The 16470-nt window shown below is 40.3% G+C and overlaps 1 protein-coding gene across 1 annotated transcript; it reads left to right on the forward strand.

The window, feature by feature from the left end:
• Positions 1-5866: 5866 nt before the first annotated feature.
• cfap157 (cilia and flagella associated protein 157) lies at positions 5867-15736 on the forward strand (the record flags this gene model as incomplete). The annotated part of the gene is made up of 9 exons (XM_080738520.1): positions 5867-5996; positions 6860-7122; positions 8176-8329; positions 9496-9763; positions 10343-10473; positions 13503-13653; positions 14045-14193; positions 14409-14534; positions 15601-15736. The coding sequence occupies exons 1-9, from the start codon at positions 5905-5907 to the stop codon at positions 15734-15736; spliced, it is 1470 nt and encodes a 489-aa protein (XP_080594646.1). The 5' UTR covers positions 5867-5904.
• Between the last annotated feature and the right edge of the window lie 734 nt (positions 15737-16470).

Below are 16470 nucleotides of genomic sequence, written 5' to 3' on the forward strand. Positions count from 1 at the left end.
TTTCTGCCCTGGGGAGCTATTAGAGGTTGAAATTGTGACAGTTATTTATTTCCTCCGCTAAATATAAGCTAATGGTTTTGAATGCAGGGGCAGATGGTATAGCAACAGATTGCAACAGTAGATGCAAGTACTTTCTTATTCCTGGTCAATTATTCATATTTTTATGATGGCACTTTGGAATTTGGAAGAGCCCCAAACTAAAACCAAAGGAAAGGGAAGACATCTTATTTAAATGTATTATGTAACCGCCAGTGAATACTGCTGCTGTGCTGTTATAACTCCAGCTTTGGAAATGTGTGAATGCACATGATTCTTTTTGATTATGAGAAGTGTAAAACACAGCATGTAAGTTCATCTCACGTAAGGATCAATTGTGCACTAATGAACCAAAGACATTATTACGAATCCAAATTAGCATTTGGGTGTCTCAACGGTAAGGTAAAAAGAAAGAAATTATGAGGAAATCCAGCATTTCTTTTACGTCTCTGTCCCAGGTAAAGGTTCAAGAAGATGCAAATATATTTTTGTTTGTGAATACAAAACAGTGCAGGGCAAGAACGAGTCCCTCTTATGGGTGGAATGTCACTTTAGAAGATAGTTTAATAGAAGAATAGACAAATAGTAATCTGTTCTCCTTCTACATTTGCTGTTCTTTCTTCAACATTGTGTTTTGGTCTGAGCTCAGCTGGGCTGCTTCTATTGATACCAAACAATGAGCCATTTATGCTTTATCTACAATAGACCAAAAACCTATTTATAAGTAGAACAGTGGACAGAGTCATCACATTCACAGAAGGCTGCTTGTGCACGCACAGCGGCACGCACACAAACACACATATACATGTACAGTATGAGCTTGAGCACTCACACACACTCACTCACACACACTCACTCACGCACACTCACACCATGCATGCACGAATGCATGGTGCGCGCACACACACACACACACACACACACACACACACACACACACACACACACACACACACACACACGAAGAAGCACTCATATGCACTTCTAGCTCTGACTCGTCATAAGTCTGTCTGTGCTGTGACCTATGTTACTAAGGGTGATCGGGCCTTAGCTGTCCGAGTCCCTATTAAAGCTCTGGAATGCCCTACCCGAGAAAACTCGCCTCAGTCATTCCCTTACAGTTTACACTGTTTAAATCACTATTAAAAGCGTCATAAAAGAAAGTCATAAAAAATATATTATATGTTCCAGAAAGCATTCCTTTAAATAACTTTTTTGTTCTTCCTTGCCTTTTGCTTATGGTTATTTTATTTCTTTTGCTTGTATGTATGGTTATTTCTTGTTGTAAATATGGTAGATCATCTTATTTTCACTTGTTTGTTCTTTGTTCTTTCTTTGTTTTTATTACCCTGTCTCGTGTTTGTTCAGCACTTTGTGGCTCATGTCTAGAAAGGTGCTATATACAAATATATATTATTATTTCACTTATTTTAAATCACTTCTGAAAACTCACCTCTTCTTGACAGTTTTAGCGTTTTTATTTTATAGTTCTCTGTTTTTTTCTATGGTATTTTATTCACTGGTGTTATGCTGTAGTTTTCTCTTAAGATTTATAATGCTGCTCTTTTACCTTGTTCTGTGAAGCACTTTGTAACTCTGATTGGAAAGCGCTACACAAATAAATTCATTATCATTATTCATTAATATGAGGCTGATTCAGTAGAACGTAATTCAGGTACTGATCAAGAGGATTGGCTTTTGGTGGATTTATGTTTTTACATGCTACTTTTAAATAGAAACAGACAATGCTCAGACTCCTTAGTAGCACAACTGCTCATGAACAAGAGCATGGATTATTCTTTAGGCTATTTATGTGCATATTGCGGATAATGTTTATCTTGTGGATATTGTAAATATTCACATATTTCATTTTTGTAAACTACTGTGTGAAAGTGAAATAACCAAACATAAAAAAGAGAAGCATGACTCATTATCTGTACAGTGCGGACAAGTACGATTTCCAATACCCAAGCTGAAAGAACATTAGGACTATAGCATGCATAATAAAAAAAAAAAGAAACTCACTCAGCTTGCGTTTATTCATTGTCCAGAGGTAGGCTTCAGAGAGGAGATTGTTCCAACAATCTTTTAATATTCATAAACTGAGGCAAGTGTATCAACCTTCTCTACATCCTGATACTGCTGTGGAGTAATGTGATAACCAGTGTGTTATGACGGAAGATTCAGTGTACTTCCTGCCTTCTGAACAAGAGGAAGTATGGGGTACATTTCACAGGATTGAGCTGTTTTTGAGGTTTTGCGAAACCTCAAGAGCTCTTCTTAAACAACAGGGCCTGGCCTTTTGGTTGTCAGCAATCATATCATCGTTTTGTAAACGTTCCCCAGAAAACAAGCAAAGATACCAAACCTTATAGAATCAACATCAACCTGCTAGGATGTAATATTTTAGAGCTGATAATGCCTTTAATCACATGGCACTACAGGACTTCATTATTGCAAGGAGGTAGTGCCAGAGCCAGACAGTCTATTCTAGGAGGTTAACTTTATATATTGTACATACTGTATATATTTAAAAATGTGTATACACATTTAACATTCTGTATAGTTGTGTTAAATTGTATATGAAATCTAAAAACATATTTAAGCAGTGAAGATGAGATCTTATCGGTATTCAGGGGCGCCAAGAAGGTGTGAATATCATGTGTCATCGTCGACTTGCAACATTTCCTGTTAAGATTTCCTGGCAAAAGCATAGTAAAGACCAACCGATGTATAACCAAAACGCACATAATCACACTAAAAATCTCAATAGGATGACATGGCCAAGACATCATATGGGAGTTTACAACAATCACACAAAATACAAAAAACCTATAACAACAACAACAACAACAACAAAATCTAAGCACAGACACAAAGTTCATTACAATTGCACTCAGAGAAGCCACTTGGAATTCTGGGTCCTACACATCACAAGAAATACCTATAATACTAACCTTTTGGTTATTGCTCAGTTTTTTTTTTTTTTTTTTTTTTTTTTTCATTTGTAAATAATATAAATAATAATAGGAGCAGCAGCAGTGTGGGTGGGCAACCCTTTTGAGTTTGTAGATTTCCTTTTAGTCAGAGACCTTCGGGGTCGCCACAGCGGCCGAATCAAGTTGGGCTCCCATCGACTTTCTATGCAGGAGGAAAAATTTTCTGGATATTTAAGTAGGATGTGAGGGGTCTAACTAGGGGTTTGTCATGATGTTGAATACATTGCAAGCATTTGTTTTTCACAAAAAAACATTCCTGCATGGGGCTAGAAATGGCCCCAGAAAACGATGGTTTAGTGATGAAAAGTGATGAGTCATCACTTTTCAGAGTTTTGTGGGTGTTTTCTGGAGCTGTGGCGACCCCAAATAGTCAAGTAAAAATAAAGCTGAGGTTGGAAAAAATTGTGTTATTTAGTTTTTCAACTGATTCTGACAGGAAATTAGGTCTACTAGCCAGGATAAAAAATCTACCATAATCTGCTCACTGCAAATACCCACAGTGGCCAAATCAAGTTGGGCTCCCATCGACTTTCTATACAGGAGGAAAATACCCAGAAAAAAATCTGCTTTAAGTAGGATGTGAGGGGTCTAACTAGGGGTTTGTCATGATGCTGAATCCATTGCAAACATTTTTTTTGCACAAAAAACATTCATTGGCCCCAGAAAACGCCCACAAAACTGATGAAAAGTGATGACTCATCACTTTTCATCACTAAACCATCATTTTCTGGGGCCATTTTTAGCCCAAGGCATGTTTTTTGTGCAAAACAAATGCTTGCAATGGATTCAGCATCATGACAAACCCCTAGTTAGACCTCTCACATCCTACTTAAAGCAGATTTTTTTTCTGGGTATTTTCCTCCTGTATAGAAAGTCGATGGGAGCCCAACTTGATTTGGCCACTGTGGGTATTTGCAGTGAGCAGATTATGGTAGATTTTTTATCCTGGCTAGTAGACCTAATTTCCTGTCAGAATCAGTTGAGAAACTAAATAACACAATTTTTTCCAACCGGAGTGGATTTTTTTCCTAGAATTACTAGACTAAAAGGTCGCCGACTCGGGCGCCCTATAGCTAAATCATTAGAGCATGCCCTGGGCTACATCTGTGCAAAATTTGGCGCTTATTGACTGATTAGCACAACAAAACCTAGCTCTGGTCCATAGCGTTAGTGGAGTTCTCCCTAACGCTATGTTCCTCTACCTCCGTATTCCTTGGCAAAACCGGAAAACCCCGCCGTCTGGTCCGAAAATAACAAAAACTGTTCGCCCCTCATCAAACCAAAGGCATCAGTGGACAGTTGAAAGCTTACTCTACTTAGTGGACGAGGTCTGAGCCCCCCACCACACGATTAAAATACATTTCTAGGGCAAAATGAAAAATATTCTACCGGATGGAGACTCCATTTCTTCTCGTTTTTCACTATTTGTCGTCGCCATCAAGGTGCCAACTCACTACTGCCGCGCAGGTCAGAGGACCGAATTACACAGAGCATTAGTCTCACTAGGTGTTATTCAACTCTGCGACGTTGGAAGCGCTGTTTCGTAAAAACCTGGAAGAGCGTCTCCATCCGGTGGAATATTTTTCATTTTGCCCTAGAAATGTATTTTAATCGTGTGGTGGGGGGCTCAGACCTCGTCCAAGTAGAGTAAGCTTTCAACTGTCCACTGATACCTTTGGTTTGATGAGGGGCGAAACAGTTTTTGTTATTTTTGGACCAGACGGCGGGGTGTTCCGGTTTTGCCAAGGAATACGGAGGTAGAGGAACATAGCGTTAGGGAGAACTCCACTAACGCCATGGACCAGAGCTAAACAAAACCCTAAGGCCGCGCTCACACATGTGCGTCACGCATCATCATCTTATCGTCTGAGAATGGCCACTGGGGGCGCCGTACTAATGCATTGTTAATGGAAGGTTGTTTGGTTTTTTGTCGTTGCCGTGTCTCTAGCTCAACCGCAGCCTGTACGCTCTTGAAGAGACACGGCAACGACAAAACACCAAACAACCTTGCATTGAGAATGCATTAGAACGGCGCACCCAGTGGCCATTCTCATACGATAAGATGATGATGCGTGACGCAGATGTCTGTACGGCGCCTAAGGCCTCCGACTATTTTTCTCCTGTGTTTGTAAAGCAAAAAGAAAATAAATCTCATCATTGAATCGTTTTGGAAGCCACTCTCCTTTAAAGAAGTAGTTCACCCCCAAAAATACTTTTTCTATTGATTAGTCATGCCATGGAGACTTGACTTCAATAATATTTTTTTTGTATTTGTCGCATTCTTAAGACAAAAAATGTATTAAAAAATACCACAAGCCTCTTCATAATTAATTTATAATCTTTCAGGATCTCTATTGACAGTAAGTGCAAGCTCAGTTCCATGTCCATACATTAAATAAAAAAATGCAATGAAATTAGCTATAGGCCTAGGCTATATAGCCTATAGAGGCATCAACTGATAGAAATTTAAATTAATTTAATAGTCTAATAGTAGCCTACGAAATAAAACATTTGTCCCTGCATTGCATAATAAAACATTTGTTCCTGCATTGCATACCTTGATTATAAGTCTGAATATATAGGCCTATAGCCTATATTGGATAATTGGATAACTGGTGTCTTCTAATGTAGGCTAGTGCTTGCCATCATGGATGTGGGCGTGGCTTTAATAACTTGTTTTCTTTTCTTTCTTTCTTTTTTTTGCAAACTTGTTTTCAATCTTATGAATGAACAGATGATGATGACGTCATCCCATAGCAACAACGTGTGGTCTGTTGTGTGTGTTTCTCTCTGACAAAAAAGTTTGACTGGGAAAATGCCGAGAAAGAATGACAAAAAAAGCGAAACAAAGCTGAACAAAAAAGATGGCATGACGACCGTGACAAATAAAACAGATGGCACATTGCTTGATAAAGAAAAAGATACAGCGCAAATACGGCTTTTGGAGGAACGGTCGGAAAGGTGAGACTTTTCTCAGTTGCTCAAATAAAGAGAGAAAGTAGGCTAATCAAAGTCTATACTTTTAGCTGTTATAAAAACTTTCAGTAGGCTTATTTTAGCCTGTGTAGAACAACTTGATTAGACCCTGCAGTTCAGTTAGTAAGTAAAACATGTCGCCCTCCAAATCAACACAAAACTAAATCACATGTTACTACTAAGCCAGCTGCTTTTGCGTAGGCTACTGTAGCCAATGTTGCGTACTGTCTGTAGCTTGCCTGACTGCAAGCGTCAGACTCTTCACACACTACGTTTCACTTCGTTACACACCACCCACCAACAGGGGGTGGTAATGTGCGGACTGAATTATCAGGCTAGTCACAGTAGCCAGTGCACTTAACTTGCACATACAGATCTAGTGGGCAGGGCAACTCATTGTGGCCACCTCAATGTTAAATTGTCATTTATTTAAATCAATCAATCAATCAATCAATGATGTATGCTTTGGAAAATATTGGGAAATAATGTAAAGTAGGCCTATAGGCTACATGATTTCAGTCCTAAATTTAACATTCAACTTTTGTTAAGCCTATTTGCCCAAAATGACTGGTTATGCAAATGTTGTATTGGCTGTCCATTTAGGAGATAAATGTAAAATTAATTATTAAATATTTTAAAAAATACGCCCAGAGTTATCATTTGCCCACTCTTCCAGCTGTTAACCAGTAGGCAGGCATAGCCTTCTTTAACCATGTGCAAGTTACAACACACCTATCCGTGTATTTTTACGGATGCACCAAGCCCACCTTTAAAAGTGTAGGGTTAGGAAGTGATAAATGTCACAATTCTTTGAGCCCCGAAACAATTACAACTCATTCTTCCTCCAGGTACCAGCGCAAATGTGATGAACTGGAGTTGCAGATGATCGACCTCACCGCTCAGTACAATACTTTGCAGAAAGAGAAGAAAGACATTGTGTCGTACCTGAAGCGTTCCCTGGCGCAGAAGGAGGATGAACTGAGTGATTTGTCAGAGCGCCTGGTGAGTCTGGAGCAGGCCAAGAACCTGGAGATGGAGTTGCAGGACAGACAGCTGCGCCAGGAGTTTCAAGAGAGCAAGGATAGACTCACTTCAGAGAACGCAGAGCTTGGTGAGAGAAACTCCCAATCAGAAAACATTCTTGTCGTTTCGTGTAAAACAGGGGTCTTCATACGTTTTCAGGCCAAAGGACCCCTTAGTTGTGAAATAGATGAAGCAGGGACCCCCACAACCTTTTCAGAGATTCCATAGTTTCATTGTTTGACAGCACAATCATCATTGTATTTTGGATTCATGTTCTCAGATACATGTTTAACCACTTGAACCGTCAATATTGACCTTTCACTCTGTACTTAGTCTGCTATTTTTGCCCTCACCAAACCTTTGAAAATAGCCGATCTACAAGCTCACAACGCCTCGCAGCGCAAGGCGTTGTGAGCTTGTAGATCTGCTATTTTTGCTAAAGTTCTCAGGATATGGACGCTAGGATTCAAGTGGTTAATGTAAAAAAGGAGAAAAACGTTCATACAAAGATTTGGAGGACCCCCTGTTGTAACTCTGAGGACCCCCTATGGACCCCTGTTGAAGACCCTGGGTGTAAAACCTTTAACTTTTCTATTCTATTCTGCCCTCTTCTCATAGGACAAGGTGTTGATAGCTGGGTCACATTCTTATGTACATTTGTTGAGAAAACTGCTATAATTAGTGATTAAAAAGACATAATAGTGATATGTTTTGTTTGGGGATCAAGTATTATCCTATAGGGGTTGAATTCACATTGATTAATGGGAAAAGCCTGGACACAAATAGTTTCATGACTCATACAAATGTCAGGCAGCCACAATAATGTTCTTGTATTTGAAGTAAAAGTTGGTTTAGGGACAAATGACGTTCATTGTGAAATGCATGTCAAGCGGTTTTCAGCAACTCATTTGAAAAACAAAGAGAGATGAACACATCACAGTCTTAAGATTCTTGTGCAAATCCCTGTGGTAAATTGTGCTTGCTCAATCAAGTTTATGTCATTTTTATTGTAAGTCAGTGACAGTCTGTGTCTGACCTTCCACAAACCACAATGGTCTGACTCTGTTTCTCCTCTCCTCTCCTCTCCTCTCCTCTCCTCTCCTCTCCTCTCCTCCCCTCCCCTCCTCTCCTCCAACCCCAGCAGGGAAGTTGGCATCCCTGGAGGAGTTCTGTGGGCAGAAGGAGAGGCTGATGGCTGAGAATGATTCACTTAAGAAGCAGCTGGCCATTCAGAAGGAGGAGGACAACACTGCCATCTATAATCTAGAGAGAAAAGCGCTGCTGTATAAGGACAGGTTGGTAGGCTACTGTTACCCATGATATCGTAGTTTTAGAACACACTGGAAAACCTCTGCGGACATAATAATGCTGCTCAGTATGCTAAAATTGCCAGCGTTTTGTTTGGCCAGCAAAAATGCATTGAGTTCCCTGAACATACACACCTTTGGCTTAAACTAAGGCTGGAGTAGTAAAATAATTAGCAACACCTGCTTCACTTTACTGCTGACTCAGTCCCGAATCACAAAGTGCGCTTCATTAGGGAGACACTAGAATGTTGAAATGCAGACCAAATGTACACGGCACATACAAACCCGCTCAGTCAGTAAGAACATTTCAAAGCCAATGTCAAGAGCAGTGGTGGAAAAAGTATTCACATATTTTACTTAAGTAAAAGTCACAATACTGCAATATAGACATACCGTACTTTCCGGACGATAAGGTGCACTTAAAAGCCTTTAATTTTCTCAAAAAACTTCAGTGCGCCTTATAGTCCAGTGCACCTTATATATGGATCATTCATTGACATTGACATTCCCTTTAGCACAGCTCTATCTGTTGGATGCATAACGCAACGGTAGCGTCTATTATGTGCGCCTTATAGTCCGGTGCGCCTTATATATGAAAACAGTTAGAAAATAGACCATTCATTGACAGTGCGCCTTATAGTCCGGTGCGCCTTATAGTCCGGAAAATACTGTACTCTGTTACAAGTAAAAGTCCAGAATTCAAAATGTACTTGAGTAAAAGTAAGTACATCAAAATGTACTTAAAGTACCAAAGTACAAAATGTTTGAAAATAGCAGATCTACAAGCTCACACCACTCGTTGTGAGCTTGTAGATCTGCTTTTTTCAAATAGCCAAGGTATAAAATAGGGTGTGTATGTATGTTTTATAATATTATAATTTATATTTGCAAAGTAATAAGTAACTAAAGTTTTCAAATAAATGTAGAGGAGTAAAAGTACAATATTTGGATCCGAGATATAGTGGAGTAGAAGTAAAAGTATTGGAAATTGGAAATACTCAAGTAAAGTACAAATACCATTTCTTTTCTTTTCTTTTTCTTTTTTTTTTACTTAAGTACATTACTTAGGTAAATGTACCTAGTTACTGTACTTTACACCACTGGTCAAGAGTCAAACTCCCTTTGAGGGCACTATACCTCCCCCATTTCCCCAGGCTGAAGGAAGAGATGCACAGCCACGTGGCAGCAGTGGCGGCCGAGTTTCAGCGCGTTTCGGAGCAGAGGATGCCGGAGACCACTAAGAGGGCCATCTACGAGAACGTGGCGCTCACGACCCAGCTCAAACACCTGTCAGACCAGAGCCTGGTGCTTTTGGAGGAGAACAGGGCTCTGCAGGAGCAAAAGAAGCACCTCTGCCTTGAGGTGTCCGTCCTGGAGCCTCTAGTCAAACAGATGACCCACAAGAGCCGAAGCAGCCAGAAGGTGTGTGGGAGCAGGGGTGTCACACCAAATTCTGGGCTCTGGGTACAAGGATTCACTTCAATTATTTTGTGCTTTAACTATTGAAAAATAGCAGATATACAAGCTCACAGCTTGTATATCATGAAAACTTGTGCAAGTCTTTGAATATTTAAAAAAAAAACAATGTTTCTATGTCAGTGGTGCTCAAACCTTTTCACGTGAAGGACCCCCAGAATGATATGTATTTGGTCATGGACCCTCGTCTCAAAATATTTAGTTCCAGGCCAGGGACCCCCCCAGAAGCAAAATTTGAGTTACAAATGTTTCTCTTAAAAAATACATATATTCAAAGATTTGCACACAACTTTTCAAAAATATAGCAGATCTATAGGCCTATCTGCTATTTTTCAATAGCTAAAGTATAAAATACTTTTGGGCCCTAGTAACTCAGTCCCAAGCTTTGCTGCGCGTCACTCCCCGTCTCTCCCCTGATTTCAATCTACTATCTACTATCAATAAAGGTATAAATATATATTTTTTTAAATAAAAAGAACAGTACTACGATACAAATCTTAATTATTCTCAAAACTCTTCCATTAGGTGGTGGAACAGCTGACAGAGAAATGCGAGCTCCTCCAGGCGCAGCTAGAAGAGCATAGTTCCACCCATATGGAACAGCAGCAGCTCCAGATGGAGCACACAGATCTCCTGGCTGAGATGGACACACTCAGGTACAGTATCTGCTGCTTTTCATATATAATCATTTATGGTTTCGGAATTTATTATTTTGTCACTGGAATTGGCAGCATATGCATATGAGATACCGGTACATAAAGTGGTGTAAATAAGCCGTAAGGCTTTCTAGGATCTCCTTTTAGTTGACCTTGTACCAATGATTTGTGCTGTCATGAAACTGTACTTTCTATTGCAAACTGCTAATACACTCTTCAATCAATCAAGCAAGCAACATCATGCTAGTGTGGCAAGGCCCATGAGACTGTACTAATGCCAACACAATACAACAAGAAGAATGTGTATCAGATCCGTTTTGAATTAGTATGTTTACGAACTATACATTCACAATAAAAATTTACTTTACTTAAGAGATGTTTTACAGACAGAAGAACTGAGTACTGTAGCTTTCCTGGAGCACCTGGAGGTTAAGTGCTCTGTTCATGGGTCATTTGATTGTAGCCTGATTTACTCACAAGCTCACAATGTGATGTGAACTTGTATATCTACTATTCAACTGTCGTACGAGGGAGTATAAAGGTTGGATACTCCTGCTCATACAGTATGAATCAAGTGTACTGTCAACTTTTGCACTGGATACCCTTTTTTTATATTATTCGCAGGACAGATCCTCTGATTTTTGTGAATGCAGTGAAAACAAATGTGTGCATGTAGTGCAGGGGTTTTCGGGGCACCCCCCGTAAATAACTTTTTCATCCACGGCACCCCTGAATTGTTCATTTTTTGAAACTTAAATCATATCAACGACGTAAATATGCACATCTTTCCACCTGAGATACGGTAGGCTATGTCGCGGATAAATATCTGTTTCCATCAGAACTGACTGAAAATAACGTTAGACTTGATGTTTAACCACTTGAAACCCAGTATCCCTATTCTGGGGGGAAAGTTCACCAAATATAGATGATCTACGATGCGTTGTGAACTTGTAGATCTGCTATTTTTGGAGAAGAGAGTTGGCTGTAGATGGAAAAAGAACTCATCAAGTACAGTGCAAATCAGGTCTTCACATAGTGAAGTGATATTGATGTAGTGATATTGATGAATTCCAAATATCATCAAATCATTCTAAGGCATCCCTGGATTGCTGTCACGGCACCCCAGGGTGCCCCGTCACCCACTTTGAAAACCCCTGACCTAGTGCAGGGGCGTCACACCAAATTCTGGGCCCTGGGTACAAGGATTCACTGCGGGCCCCCCATGAATGTTAACTATTGAAAAATAGCAGATATACAAGCTCACAGCGTGGCACCGAGTGCCACGCTGCGAGCTTGTAGATCTGCTATTTTTGAAAAATCGTGAAAATGTGTGAACATCATGTTTAAACTTATGTTTCTTGTTTCATGTCAAACTTATGTTTCTTTGTCAGTGGTGCTCAAACGTTTTCATGTGAAGGACCCCCAAGATGATATGTATTTGGCCACAGCTAGACCCCCATCTCAAAATATTTAGTTCCAGGGACCCCTCCCCGGAAGCAAAATTTGAGTTACAAATGTTCGCTTTAAAAAAATACATATTCAAAGATTTGCGCACATTTTTACGACTTTTCAAAAATAGCAGATCTACAAGCTCGCAGCGCGGCACTCGGTGCCACGCTGTGAGCTTGTATATCTGCTATTTTTCAATAGCTAAAGTTACTATAGGGCCCCTCCACCTTGGGCCCTGGTAACTCAGTCCCACTTTCCTACCCCTTGTGACGCCCCTGCCTAGTGGAATGTAAGCAAAATTTATCCTCCTTCATTGAACCTCCTCACTGCTCCATCAGTCACTTGCTGAATGATTATTATTGTTTGCCTCTCAGTCTCTAGTGCGTTCACAACACAGAGAATGTGACAAATAAATGATGATGTGACAGCCACTCACAATATGACCGCCACACATCTGCAGTGATGACTGGCGTCTCCAAACTGGGCTTCTAAAAAATGCTAGGCAACGTGTTGATTTTTGTGCACACTAAAATCCTTAGTGTTAGTTTAACTCAGTCAGAGAGTGTAAAAAATGATCCAAATGGACCTAGTTAGTGTTAGAAAAAAATATATATACACTTTTTACACTGAGGATTTTACTGTGTGCTGGGTGTCAGTTGCTTCAGCTTGGCTGATTGACGTGTTTGTGTCTCAGTGCCTTGATATCATAAATGCTGAATGTGAGTGAAGGTTTAAGTTTAAGGTGTGCTTGTCAAAAACTTTTTGGGATGCGAGATAGACACAGACTATGCTGTGCAGACTATGCTGTGCAGATAACCCACAGAAATGCTAGTAGTCCTCGGGGCAACAGTCTATAATGATGTTCAATTCAATCTGATCATAATAAATAGTTTTTCAATCTCAGTGAGACTAGATTTCAAAAACATCAAACAAGATTAAAAAAGAACTTGACAACAAAATGCATCCAGTTTATTTCCTGTCTCAGTATTTGCTAATGCGGAGAGTAAAGAATCCTGAAACATTTGACACTTTTGATTTATGTCCAGGTGTTCTGTAGGCCAGGGGTCTTCAACGTTTTCAGGCCAAGGACCCCTTATAGTCGAGAGAGAGAGATGAAGCAGGGACCCCCCACAACCCATAGATACCATATAGTTTCATCGTTTGACAGCACAATCATCAGTGCATTTTGTATTCATGTCAATTTGTGTTTCCAGATATTTAACCACTTGGACCGTCAATACTTAATAAACTTGTTGCCGAAAATAGCCGATCTACAAGATCACAAGCTTGTAGATCTGCTATTTTTGGCTAAAGTTCTCAGAATATGGACGCTAGGGTTCAAGTGGTTAATATAAAAAAGGAGGAAAAAAAGCTTCTATCACACAAAGATTTGGAGGACCCCCTGTAGTAACTCTGGGGACCCCCTAGGGGTCCCAGACCCCCTGTTGAAGACCCCTGCTGTAGGCGATCTACAAGCTCACAACGCGTTGCATTATGAGCTTGTAGATAGTCATATTTTCCAGTGCGCGACTCCAACATACAACATTTTATAAATCTTAATTTATGGTGTGTCTTTTCAGACAGGATCACGAGTCAGTGTTGAAGGAGTGCGTCAGAAACAGAGCAGAGGTGGAGCGGCTGGGGGCGGAGTTAGTCGAAGAGAGGAAGAGGCAGGGCCAACTGGAGAGCATCCTGCAGGATGTCGCCATCGCTCTCAAACAGGCTCTGAAGGTCATCCATCCATCTTCTGCTGTCAGAAAAACCACATGAAGCCAGCATGACAGTTGAAAACCACATATCACAGACTCCCTCTGATTGCCAAACCGATACCTTTTATTGAAATACCATTTTCACAATTTGGCCGGTTTGTACGTCGTCCTTGGGAGGTGATGATGATGAAATGGTCCTATTGATTGATGATGAAAAGGAAGAAATATGATATCTTGTAAAACGTATGAGAAAAATGGCCACCGTGTAAATATGGTCTGTTGGGTGTAAGAAGGTTAAAAGACACCGTTGGTGTGTGTATTCATTGTGTTGCTCCGCCACTCAAAAGCTTCCCTGTTGCAAGCAGATGTACATAACATGTAAAATAAATCAACCATTCACCCTCTCACCCCAGGAAGTTCCCAAAGAAGAGGACTCAGAGGTGGACGCCATAGCCCGGAGGAATCATATGATGCAGAAGGTGCTGGCTGTTCTGGATGGCGCCGCCCTGCTGGGGAAAGGGCACACCATGACTGACTTCATCTCGGAACCTGTGGCTAACAGGTATTTGACTGGGGTGTGGTGAAAATGCCACTATCTAACACTTTTAAACTCAAATAAATACATTTATGTTATGGGAAATGATATAGTATGTTTTTGTTTTTAGAGAATTTCTTATTTAGGAAATTGATTCCTGGATATGTATGAACTATGTTGGCGCTGCTTTCTGCTACATACCACTGTTCAGCCTGTGTACTTACTGTACTTCTTACACATAGGTCAGCACAATCCCAACTGTCCCACTTCAAGACAGGGGACCTGGGCCTTGTGCCACCGCAAACACACAATTCTAACAACATGCCGTCGAAGACTGAACCCAAGAACAGCCATTTGCATTTGAACAGGTTTGTAATGGTATTCTTGAAGCCTGTGGACTGAGTCAATATTTCAACAATATAATATAATGTAATCTAATATTGTTTATTGATGACATTCAAAATCTGCAGTCCTTAAATTTGACATGCTCTCTGACAAAAAAAGAAAGAAATAAAAGTAGTCATTAGAAGTCATTGGAGCACTGCTTTACAACCATGGTCTTGTATTTTCAACTGGAAAAGCGTCACTGCCAGAGAACCACTGCTTTAGAACACTTACAATGTTGCCTCTTGTCGAGATAGTCATTGCAGTATTGCTGAGGCATGCAAAAAATGTGATTGTCATCTAGTTTTTTTTTCCATGTATCCATTTGAGAATAAACAATTGAAAGCCACCATTCAATATTTCTAAAAGAGAGTAGATCCTGTACATAAACCTGATTTAATTTTGTGATGAATTTTAGTTTTTGAGCTAGCTGTCATTTTGTGATATTGCTATAAGTAACACCACCATTGGACTGTAACTCTGTAAATATGTTTTACCCACATCCAGGGGCGTCACAAGGGGTAGGAAAGTGGGACTGAGTTACCAGGGCCCAAGGTGGAGGGGCCCTAATAACTTTATCTATTGAAAAATAGCAGATATACAAGCTCACAGCGCGGCACCGAGTGCCGCGCTGCGACCTTGTAGATCTGCTATTTTTGAAAAGTTGTGAAAATGTGTGAAAATCTTTGAATATAGGTATTTTTAAGCAAACATTTCTAACTCAAATTTTGCTTCTGGGGGTCCCTGGAACTAAATATTTTGAGATTGGGGTCCGTGGCCAAATACATATCATCTTGGGGGTCCTTGACATAGGTTTCTTGCTCACATTTTCACGATTTTTCAAAAATAGCAGATATACAAGCTCGCAGCGCGGCACTCGGTGCCGCGCTGTGAGCTTGTATATCTGCTATTTTTCAATAGTTAACATTCATCGGGGGCCCGCAGTGAATCCTTGTACCCAGGGCCCAGAATTTGGTGTGACGCCCCTGCCCACATCCATCTTATTGATTTATCTGTTATCTACCCAAGTCTGTTTCTTCTGTCCCTTAGGAAACCTTCTAGCCAGAAAATGCCCTGTCAAGCCAAGCCCTCTGCCAATGACCATTCTGGAACGGACAGGTTCATGACCTTTCCAGTTAGACCCTGCCCTAAAAGAAACCCCTCTCACAAACCCAACCTCAAGTAAGAAGAATTGACACGTGCTGCATATGTGCCTATTGGGAAAGTATAGTCTTTTAATGATAAAAAAAAAAGAAAATAACAATCCTTTACAAATAATGGCCACTTGTACATGAAAACTCTGATGTTTTAGCCACTAGGTGGCATCAGTAGACCGGCTCAGAGTGTAAATGTGCCCCTTATTGGTCAACCTGGATTTGCCTGGAGATATTCACTTGTAACATCACCCTAATCTTTCAATTCCTAACATTAAACTTGGGATAGAGATGAACAAAACTTTACTTGTGATTTGTATAATCTCAGAGTAGGAACACTAGTTAAAAATGTTTGACTGTGAAGTGTTATATCTGATCCTAGATCAGCTGGCTGAGAGGCTTTTGTGTGAGCCATTTCTAATTTTACAGATACAAACATAATGGTAATAATGTAATCATGTATTCACTGATTGTGGCAGTGTTTAGGATATCCGAGGAGCCGAACAAAAGTATTTGCATTCTTATGTATACAGCAGGGGTCTTCAACGTTTTCAGGCCGGGGACCCCCAAACTGATGGGGAGATGGAGCAGGGACCCCCTACCACCTTGTAGGTTGGGGGGTCGGGGCTATGACATATTTTTTTATTTTAAACATGTACAATATATATTATAGCGAGCAGGGTGGCCATAACACTATCATTTCTAAACATACTAATTATTAACTGAGAACCAATGTCAATAATATCAACAACTGTCAATTGCATAG

Source organism: Nannobrachium achirus (genome assembly GCF_963921795.1).
Source record: "Nannobrachium achirus genome assembly, chromosome: 12".
Taxonomy (NCBI): Eukaryota; Metazoa; Chordata; class Actinopteri; order Myctophiformes; family Myctophidae; genus Nannobrachium; species Nannobrachium achirus.